The sequence below is a fragment of the Brugia malayi genome (genome assembly GCF_000002995.4).
Source record: "Brugia malayi strain FR3 genome assembly, contig: Bm_v4_Chr1_scaffold_001, whole genome shotgun sequence".
Classification (NCBI taxonomy): domain Eukaryota; kingdom Metazoa; phylum Nematoda; class Chromadorea; order Rhabditida; family Onchocercidae; genus Brugia; species Brugia malayi.
The window spans coordinates 13040992-13052019 of record NW_025062475.1 but is presented as its reverse complement, the minus strand read 5'-3'; the positions used below and the strand labels follow the sequence as shown (position 1 = coordinate 13052019).

General features: G+C 18.1%; 1 protein-coding gene across 1 annotated transcript; it reads left to right on the top strand.

Annotated features, from left to right (window-relative positions):
- Positions 1-2881: 2881 nt before the first annotated feature.
- Positions 2882-10788, top strand: Bma-ser-4 (Uncharacterized protein; the record flags this gene model as incomplete). Its single annotated transcript, XM_043077731.1, has 8 exons — positions 2882-3019; positions 5573-5722; positions 6267-6405; positions 7292-7494; positions 9168-9341; positions 9778-9898; positions 10329-10556; positions 10673-10788. The coding sequence occupies 8 exons, from the start codon at positions 2882-2884 to the stop codon at positions 10786-10788; spliced, it is 1269 nt and encodes a 422-aa protein (XP_042933665.1).
- Positions 10789-11028: the final 240 nt, after the last annotated feature.

The following is an 11028-nucleotide window of genomic DNA, read 5'->3' as shown; positions in this document are numbered from 1 at the left end:
TTCATTACAATTGAATTTAATTTTTTTTTTAATGCCATATGCTAAAGACTTTAATTTTACTTAGCATAAAAGACTTTGTTTATTTTTTTTCAAAATTCTCATAAACAAATCATCAATTTAAAAAAAAAAAAAAGAGTAGTTTCTCAGCTTTTACTACTATTTAAGCTAGAATAAAGATCAAATTAAATCAACAAAAGAAAAAGTAAATCAATAAGAAATTTTACTGCTAAATGCTAAAATGATAAGTGCTTAAATTTCATTCCAAAAAATTTTTTTCTTATTTAAAAACAAAACAAAGCAAAACAAAATATATATGCCTTCGTAATTTATTTATTATTTTATTAAAAACACATCAAATTTTAATCATTTTCAATTTCAATCAAAAATTAATCAAATTTTAATTATTTCGTTTTTGTTTTTGTTTTTTTTTTCCTTTATCACCAAATTTTACAATTTTTACAGTGGTTAATTTTTAAATGATAAAATGAATTAATTAATATGGTTTGACCTTTTAACCTTTTGCAAAGAAGAATTATTTACATAGCTGAACTCATCATATTCAATGATAATTTAACTTTTGATGAATAAAACATCCGATATCATTTCACCCATCTAAATTTGTCATCAAAATAAGCAATCAAATGTCCCATTAAATTGCAAAACCACTTATTAACTTTTTCTATTCAAATGTTTGTTTCTCTCCAGTTTATCACATCGATTTTTGATTGCTAACTTTGATAATTTCAGAATAAATATCACAAAAGAAAAAAAAAATTGAAAATAAAATAAAAAAAAAAAAAAAAAACGAAATAATTTCATTTTTAAAAACGAAATAATTTCATTTTTAAAGTCAAAAAAAAAAAAACAAATGAAAAATTGTATTACTTTCTAATCTTATAAATGCGCTGTATATTTTAAATTTAAATATTTGTGAAATAATTTAATATAACAAAAAATTCTATCATTTTGAACTTTTATTTTACATTATCAATTAACAATGATAAAATTAGCTGAAATCCGAAAAACTTCTGTGATAAAAAAACAAAAACTATTATTAAAATTTTTTTAATTTTTATTATAAAAATAAAAAAAGTTTAAAATTGTAAAAATGAATATTATAAGACAAATAAAAATTTTTTCATTTTGTTATTTTACAACTTATTATTTTGTGCTAAAAATTGTTTGCTTTTAATTTATGCTCCTAATTCTTATTCAACAAGAAATTGAGATTACCATTGTGTGATAGAATAAATAAGAAATAAATTTGAGAATGAAAATTTAATTATTGTGAAAATAAATTACTCCTTCTCTCTTTCTCTCTCTCTTTCTCTCTCTCTCTCTCTCTCTTTTTCATTTATTTATTTATTTTTCAGTCAAAATTTTTGTAACATTTTCATATTTTTAATATACTTTCAGATTTAATTTTAATTTCATATTTTTTACAAAACAAAAAAACAAAACAAAAGAAAAAACAAAAAAACAAAAAACACAAAAAAAAAAAAAAACAAATTCAACTTATTGAATAATGAATGAATTATTATTACTTAAACTAGCAGTAATATTTAGAAGAAGGAGAAGAAAGAGAATAAAGTAATTACCTTTGTGTTCCAATATTTGTCGAAAATCAAATTAACAATTCATAATGTCTCAGCAACATATATCAACAAAAAGTTATCGACTTAATTAACTTGGCTATTTATTTGCATTATTTTTCTTATTTTGATATGTTGTAGAACGAATAAATTTTCAAATGTTATTTTTTTTTGTTAGTTTTTATTAAAATTTAAAAAGAAATTTTACAAAAAAAAAAAAAATTTTAATTTAATTTTTGATATTTTATTTGAAAAGAATAACACAGATATAAATTATTATCTGTTTATGTGAATTGATCATGCATGAGTACATTTCAATAATGCTAATTATGAAGTTTTGTTTGTTAGTTGTTAGATTTAAAGGTTTTTAAAAAAAAAAAATTCAAACTTTCGAAGATGAAATTTTAATTGTGTAATTTTGATGAGAACTAACATTGCTGAACTTTTGCATATTTTATTTATCTTCTTTTTTTTACTATTTTTTTTTTCTCTTTTTTTTTTTTAAATAAACTTTTTTTTCATTGATTAAAAAATGCTTTTTAATTTTTTTTTTTTTTTTGATCAAAATATTGATTAAGTGTTTTCTTGCATAATTACATGTATTTGTTATTAGTTCAAATTTCATAAATTTTAATTTTATTATTTTCAAGGTCTAATTTTTTTTTTTTTTAAAAAAAATATCAGTTTAATTTAATTTTATTTTTTTTTTAAATATTCTATTTTAATTGAAATAAAATTTCACAAAATGAAGCAGATTTATCAACATATTTTCATTTATTTTAAACTTTACGACTAAATAAAGTAAAGCTTTAGAGATATGATTTATTTATGTATTCTTTTCTTTTTTTCTCTCCTTCCCTCTCTCCCTCTCTCTCTCTCTCCTCTTTTACTCTCTTTGAAATAAACTTTTTTTCATTTCACTAAAAGAAGTTTTTTTTTTTTTTAATTTTTTTGATCAAAACACTCATTAAGTGTTCTCTTAAAGCATAATCATATATGCTTTTCTTTCTTTCTTTTTTTTTTTTTTTTTTTTTTAAAAAATGTTTTTGAACAAACTATATAACTCATTGTGATGTTTAAAATGTAAAATTTAAATTTAAAATTATTATTTACAGGAAAGTAAAAAAAAAAAAAATAAGAAAAAAAGAAAAATTCAACAACGAATTTATTTTATTTGTTTACCTCATTATTTAATGGCATATACATATTTATAATTGTTTTTATTGTTTACAAAATGAATAAATGCAACAAATGAAAATGAACGATTGAAAATAAATTTTTCAATAATGATGGAATTAAATTTAATGAAAAATACTACTTCATCAAATAATTCTACGTTGGATGAAGGAATTATTCTACCATCTGTTATGGCAATACGAAATTTAACAGAATTAGTAGCAGTAGCAGATACGACTAATGCAATGAAGGTATTAATCTGTGATATGCTGCTAATTTTATTTACTATTTATTCTAATTGTTTACATCTTTTAAAATTTTTTTTTATTCATTCATCATAATATATATGTATTTTTTTTCTCACACATTTTTTTTTTCAGAAAATAAATAACATTGTTCTAGCTATAGTTTGACTTGTTTAAATACTTCATAATGCATGAATAGTTAAAATATTTCTTTTTTTAGCTTAAATAAACATTCCATTTTTCTTTATACAATAAATGTTTAATTAATACCTTAAATATATTTAATTAAAATTAAATATATTTGAAAATGTTATATGATTAAAAGATTTGTAATAGTAATTTTGTATAATTAACTAATCATTAATTAATACCTTAAATATATTTAATTAAAATTAAATATATTTGAAAATGTTATATGATTAAAAGATTTGTAATAGTAATTTTGTATAATTAACTAATCATTAATTAATACCTTAAATATTTTAATAAAAATTAAATATATTTGAAAATGTTATATGATTAAAAGATTTGTAATAGTAATTTTGTATAATTAACTAATCATTAATTAATACCTTAAATATTTTAATTAAAATTAAATATATTTGAAAATGTTATATGATTAAAAGATTTGTAATGGTAATTTGTAAAAATTACATAAATTTTTATTTACATATTGCAACAATATAATATCAATAAACAAATAAATTAAAAATGATATCAAAATATCCATCTAATCTCTGAGATTTCTTAGAGATATAACATTCACAGTTGTTCGCATAAAGCATTTTAATAGATATCGTCGAAATATGTTTTATTAAAGAGAGAGAGAGAGAGGGAGGGACGGAGAGGGAGGCAGAGAGAGAGAGAGAGAGGGAAAAAGCTAAATTCAGATGCATAATTAATAGAGAAATGCTATCGTTTGGCATTCAGTGTGATAATATTGGCCAAAAACTGCCATCAAATATTGGCCAAAAATTGCCATCAAATATTGGCCAAAGATTGCCATCTCAAAATTAGCCAAAAATTTGCCATCGCCAATAGTTGAAATAGCTCAAATAATTTTTCCACAACAAATTGATCTGAAAAAGAAAAATGAAAAAGCTAATTTTGATTATTTCAATGAGAAGTAGAAATAATAGTAATTAATAGCTGATAATGTTATTAAATTTTAAAATTTTAAATTTTTTTGAATTTTAATTGAAAAAATTTTAATACAACCATAATATATAGATTACTTTAAAAATTGATTTGACTTAAATTAATGTAAATAAAATTAGCTTTAAAAATTTAAAATTTCTTTGAATTTTAATTGAGAAAATCTTAATATAAAAATTATAATATATAGATTAAATTAAAAATCGATTTAACTCAAAATGTAAATAAAAAATTTATATTAAATTAAAAATTGATTTAACTCAAATCAATGTCAATAAATTTATATTAAATTAAAAATTGATTTAACTCAAATCAATGTCAATAAATTTATATTAAATTAAAAATTGATTTAACTTAAATTAATGTAAATAAAATTAGCTTTAAAAATTTCAAATTTCTTTGAATTTTAATTGAGAAAATTTTAATATAAAAATCATAATATATAGATTAAATTAAAAATCGATTTAACTCAAATCAATGTAAATAAAAAATTTATATTAAATTAAAAATTGATTTAACTCAAATCAATGTAAATAAAAATTTATATTAAATTAAAAATTGATTTAACTCAAATCAATGTCAATAAATTTATATTAAATTAAAAATTGATTTAACTCAAATCAATTTAAATAAATTTATATTTAATTAAAAATTGATTTAACTTAAATTAATGTAAATAAAATTAGCTTTAAAAATTTCAAATTTCTTTGAATTTTAATTGAGAAAATCTTAATATAAAAATTATAATATATAGATTAAATTAAAAATCGATTTAACTCAAAATGTAAATAAAAAATTTATATTAAATTAAAAATTGATTTAACTTAAATTAATGTCAATAAATTTATATTAAATTAAAAATTGATTTAACTTAAATCAATTTAAATAAATTTATATTAAATTAAAAATTGATTTAACTCAAATCAATGTAAATAAAAAATTTATATTAAATTAAAAATTGATTTAACTCAAATCAATGTAAATAAAAATTTATATTAAATTAAAAATTGATTTAACTCAAATCAATGTCAATAAATTTATATTAAATTAAAAATTGATTTAACTCAAATCAATTTAAATAAATTTATATTAAATTAAAAATTGATTTAACTTAAATTAATGTAAATAAAATTAGCTTTAAAAATTTCAAATTTCTTTGAATTTTAATTGAGAAAATCTTAATATAAAAATTATAATATATAGATTAAATTAAAAATCGATTTAACTCAAAATGTAAATAAAAAATTTATATTAAATTAAAAATTGATTTAACTTAAATTAATGTCAATAAATTTATATTAAATTAAAAATTGATTTAACTCAAATCAATTTAAATAAATTTATATTAAATTAAAAATTGATTTAACTTAAATTAATGTAAATAAAATTAGCATAAATTTATAGATGGCAATTATTGGAGCGCTTTTAGTTGTACTCATTTTGGGATGTATCATTGGAAATTTATTTGTTATTGTTGCAATTCTAACTGAACGTGATCTCAAAGCTCGACCACAATATTATCTTATATTTTCGCTTGCTATTGCTGATTTATTAGTTAGTTTAAATTTTTTTTTGATTTTTTTTTTTTTATTACTTTAAATTATAATTTATTTATTTATTTATTTTTTTTTTTTGGAAGAAATTAAGTTATTGCATTAGAAAACGAAAAAAACAAAAACAAAAATTAATGTTTTTATAAGAGCACTCACTGATTTATTAGTTAGTTTAAATTTTTTAATAAATTAAAAAAAAAAAAATAAAGTTTTCTTTTTTTTTTTTTTCTCTGCAATATTTTGTTTAAGAAATAAAATTTTTTTTTTTGTGCATGAGAAAAAATTAAAACAAAAAATTAATGTTGTAATAAGTGTAAAATTTTTTTTTTTTAATTATAAAAAAAAAAAACTATTTTTTTGCTTTTTAGTATAAATGATTAAAAATGCTAATTAGATTATTTGATTAATTTTACTTAATTTTACGTTTATTATTTTACTTCTTACAATTACGATAAAATTTAAATATTTAAATTAAAAAAAAACATTCATTTTAAGTATTTCGCTCGAAATGTATTTAAATTTGATATTACATTTTTAATTTCCAGGTAGGTGTAATAGTGACACCATTAGGTGCTTGGTCAACAGTAACACGTGCGTGGACATTTGGCGTAGAATTATGTGACTTTTGGATTAGCATTGATGTATTAGTATGTACAAGCTCAATTCTTCATTTAGTTGCAATAGGTAAAGTAATTTAATACTTTGTAAAAATAACTTTCTTCTTTCGTTTTTTTTTTTTTTTACCTGTATTTAAATTTTCCAATGAAAATATTTATTTGTAAACCTAAATTTTATAATAAAAATTGATTATTTATTTGTAAACCTAAATTTTATAATAAAAATTGATTATTAATTTGTAAATCTAAATTTTCTAATAAAAATTGATTATTAATTTGTAAATCTAAATTTTCTAATAAAAATTGACTATTTATTTACAAAAATAACTTCTTGTTTTCTTTTTTTTACCTGTATCTAAATTTTCCAATGAAAATATTTATTTGTAAACCTAAATTTTCCAATAAAAATTGATTATTTATTTGTAAACCTAAATTTTCCAATAAAAATTGATTATTTATTTGTAAACCTAAATTTTCCAATAAAAATTGATTATTTATTTGTAAACCTAAATTTTCCAATAAAAATTGATTATTTATTTGTAAACCTAAATTTTCCAATAAAAATTGATTATTTATTTGTAAATCTAAATTTTCTAATAAAAATTGATTATTTATTTGTAAATCTAAATTTTATAATAAAAATTGATTATTTATTTGTAAATCTAAATTTTATAATAAAAATTGATTATTTATTTGTAAATCTAAATTTTCTAATAAAAATTGATTATTTATTTGTAAATCTAAATTTTCTAATAAAAATTGATTATTTATTTGTAAATCTAAATTTTTCTAATAAAAATTGATTATTTATTTGTAAATCTAAATTTTCTAATAAAAATTGACTATTTATTTACAAAAATAACTTCTTATTTTTTACCTGTACCTAAATTTCTTTTTTTTTTAAAAAAAAAAAAAAAAAAAAAAAACGAAGAAAAATTGATTATTTATTTCAGCATTAGATCGTTATTGGAGTGTTACGGATGTTTCATATGTACAAAATCGTACACCACATCGTATATTCGGCATGTTAGGGATTATTTGGCTCTTATCATTACTTATTTCATTAGCGCCAATATTTGGTTGGAAAGATAATGATTTTTATCGACGGGTAATAGAGCAACATGTATGCCTTATTAGTCAACAAATAAGTTATCAGGTAAAATTATTATGTTTATTTCTTTTAAACTTTCCCTTCCCTCCCTCCTTCCCTCCTTTTTTTTTTTTTTTTTTTAATTATTTATTTACAGGTAAATTTGTTTTACATAAGCAAAGAGATTTAATTAGTTATCTGTTCTACATTTAGCAAATGATAATTGATTGTAATGTTGTGATAATAATTATTGATAGAACTAAATAATGTTTAATTATTATCATTTATTAGCATCAAAAAAAAAGGAAATATTATTGTGAGAAGAAAAAAAAAAATGTAGACGACAAATTAAAACTTTAGAAAAATACATAATCATTAAAATTTATTTTCATTTAAATGAACAAACATTTTTTCTTTCTTTCTTTTTTTTTTTTTTTTTTTGATAGGGAAATTTTTTAATTTTTTTAAATGATTTTTTGTTTTTATTATTTTCAAAATGTATGAAAAAAAAAATAATGCATGAAGTGATGATACAAAGAAATGAGATTAAAGAATAAATAGGAAAATATTTTAAATAGATTTTAACGACATGTTTTTCTCTCTTTTTTTTTTTTTTTCTTTGAATAACTTTTTTAAAATATAATTTTTTTTTTCTTGTGAGGGTAAAGTTAAAGAAAATGATTTGTAATTAAAAAAATATATTTTAAAAAAAAAGTAAAAAAATAAAAATAAAAAAATTTATTGATCCTTTTAAATGATAAAAGCAATCACATCTGAGTAAATGTTTTTTTTTTTTTTGAAGCATAACAAATAAACTTTAAAATAAATAAGAAAAACAATTAATTCAAAAAAAAAAAAAAGATTTATTTTATTTGAGATACTGATTGATAAATATTATAATAATTTTGTTTTTTGTTTATCTAAGGAAAAATGATATGTTTATTTGTTTATCTAAGGAAATGATATGTTTATTTGTTTATCTAAGGAAATGATATGTTTATTTGTTTATGGAAGATTAGTTCAATTTCTATTTCATGATTTTATGAATAGCACTTGGGCCAAGTTATTAAATAATAAAAATGAGCTTTGTATTAGGAAACAATTTATAATTATAATAAATAAGAGATAACTTATTTGATCAATGACCATTGATAATAAATTATGTTTTATGAATTTATTTAAATTTCAACTAATTCCTTTTTTGTTTATCATTTTTCTAGAAATTAAGGAAAAAAAAAATTATTTTTAGATATTTTTTTGACCATTGACAATAAATTATATTTTATGATTTTATTTAAATTTCATCTAATTCCTCTTTTGTTTATCATTTTTCTAGAAATTAAGAAAATTTCGTTTTTAGATATTTAAAAGGAGATAAAAAAAAAAATTTAGATATCGTTCAAATGTTGATAGTGTTAGACTGAAAGGCTCTGTGTTGTATGTTATTAAAGAAATAATAGTAATAAGTAAAATTTGTAAATTAAATTTTTTATTCTATGTAAAAAAAAAAAATTACATATTTATATAGCCAAAAGAAGTTTAAAATGCTTATATGTGCTAATTTATCTAATATGTTAATTAATTAATAATCTATGTGAAAAAAAAAATTAAAGAATTTTAAAACAGATGACAATAGCATTTATTTTGAAATAGTACAAACTTTTTTTTTTTTTTTTAATAAAATATAATTTGCATATTTAATTATCAAATATTAAGTAAAAAGTGTAAATGAATTACAGATATTTAGCACAGCAACTGCATTTTACATTCCATTATGTGCTATCATATCTATTTATTATAAAATTATGCTTACGGCAAAAAGTCGTTTCAAACGTGAACGTGAACGTCGTAAAACTATTAATTATTCACAACGTGATACCAAAATTCAAGAGCAATGTGGAAATCTTTTAAAGGTAAGTATAATTATTGCTTAATTTTAAAATTTCAAAAAAAAAAAAAAAAAAAAAAAAAAAACAAAACAAAACAAAATCTTATTTTCAAATTAATGATAATTAAAATAAACAATGGAAACAAAAAATCATTCGTTATTACTTTTTTTTTTATTTTTTTTTTCTTTAATGAATTTTTTCTTTTTTTATATGTTTTTAATGAATTGTTTCTTTTTTCATAATTTTTTTCATTTTTTATGAATTTTTCTGATTTTTTTTTTTTTTTTTCATTTTTTATCAATTTTCCATAAATTTAGCAAAATTGAAATGAGCAAAAAAAAAAAAAAAAAAATAAAATACAGAAAAAATATTTCAAAAAAAAGAGTAATATATTCATATAGCTAAAGATTTATCATATCATTTTGATAAATTATTTAACATATACTATCAAATTTTATAGTCAAGAACAGAAACAAATGCAAATTTGAGCAAAGGAAATGAAATGATTCAAGTTAGTACTACTAATCAAACATTTCAAGGAGAACATCAATGTGATTCAATTGAAACACCACTACAATCAAGTTTTTATTTTTATTTTTATTTTATTTTTTTGCTTTTTTTTAAAAAATCTATTTTTCATTGAATGCATAATTTCTTGGTTTGAAATAATGAAATTTTATTCCAGTGGGAATTAACTACTAGACATATCAAATTTGCATTCAACTAATCATAAGAATATTAGCTAGTTATAAGAATATAAAAATATTTGATAAAAAATTGATTGAAAGAAGAAAAAAGAAAAGAAAAACAAGTAAGGGAAAAAATAATTTAGATAGAAAATTTAAAAAAAAAATATATATATATTTACAAATAGATAATTATTAATTATTATTTTTTTTTTTTTTCATAAAAATTAATCTTTTGTATAAATAAAATTAAATTCATATATTTCAAAAAAAAAAAAAAAAAATTTGTTACGTGATAACTTTTTTTTTTTTTTTTTATTTGTAGCAAATGATAAAAATCAACAGAAAAAAATGAATGCTTCTATGAGGAAAAGGAAAGGATGTTTTAAAGAGAATGCAGAAATGAAACGTGAACGTAGAGCATGGCGTACGCTTGCTATTATTACGGGAACATTTGTAGCCTGTTGGACACCATTTTTTCTAGTATCACTTTATCGACCAATATGTCGATGTGAAATACCAATATTATTGGAATCTATTACCAATTGGTTAGGTTAGTAATAATTAATAAATTAGAAAATTTTTATTTTTATAAATTTATACAAAAATAATCTGATATAAAATGTATCCACTAAATTTTTTTCATTTTTATTTTCATTTAAATTATAGGTTATTTGAATTCAGCACTTAATCCTATCATTTATACTGTCTTTTCGAATGATTTTCGAACAGCTTTTAAACGTATCCTTGCTCGATTGCTATTTCTCAAAATGTCACGATCATAACAGTAATAATAAATGATAATAATTTAATATATATATATATATTTTTTTATAATAGCAAATTAGGAAAATTGAATGAGTTATGCAATAATCATTCGTATTTATTAACTGTGCAATATAAAATGATAAAATTTGGTTGAGTAAAAATTATAATATTTGTATGTATGGATTATATGTATTCTTATTATGTTTATCTAATATATTCATAAGATCTCTGTTATTATAACAATATTTATTTATAAC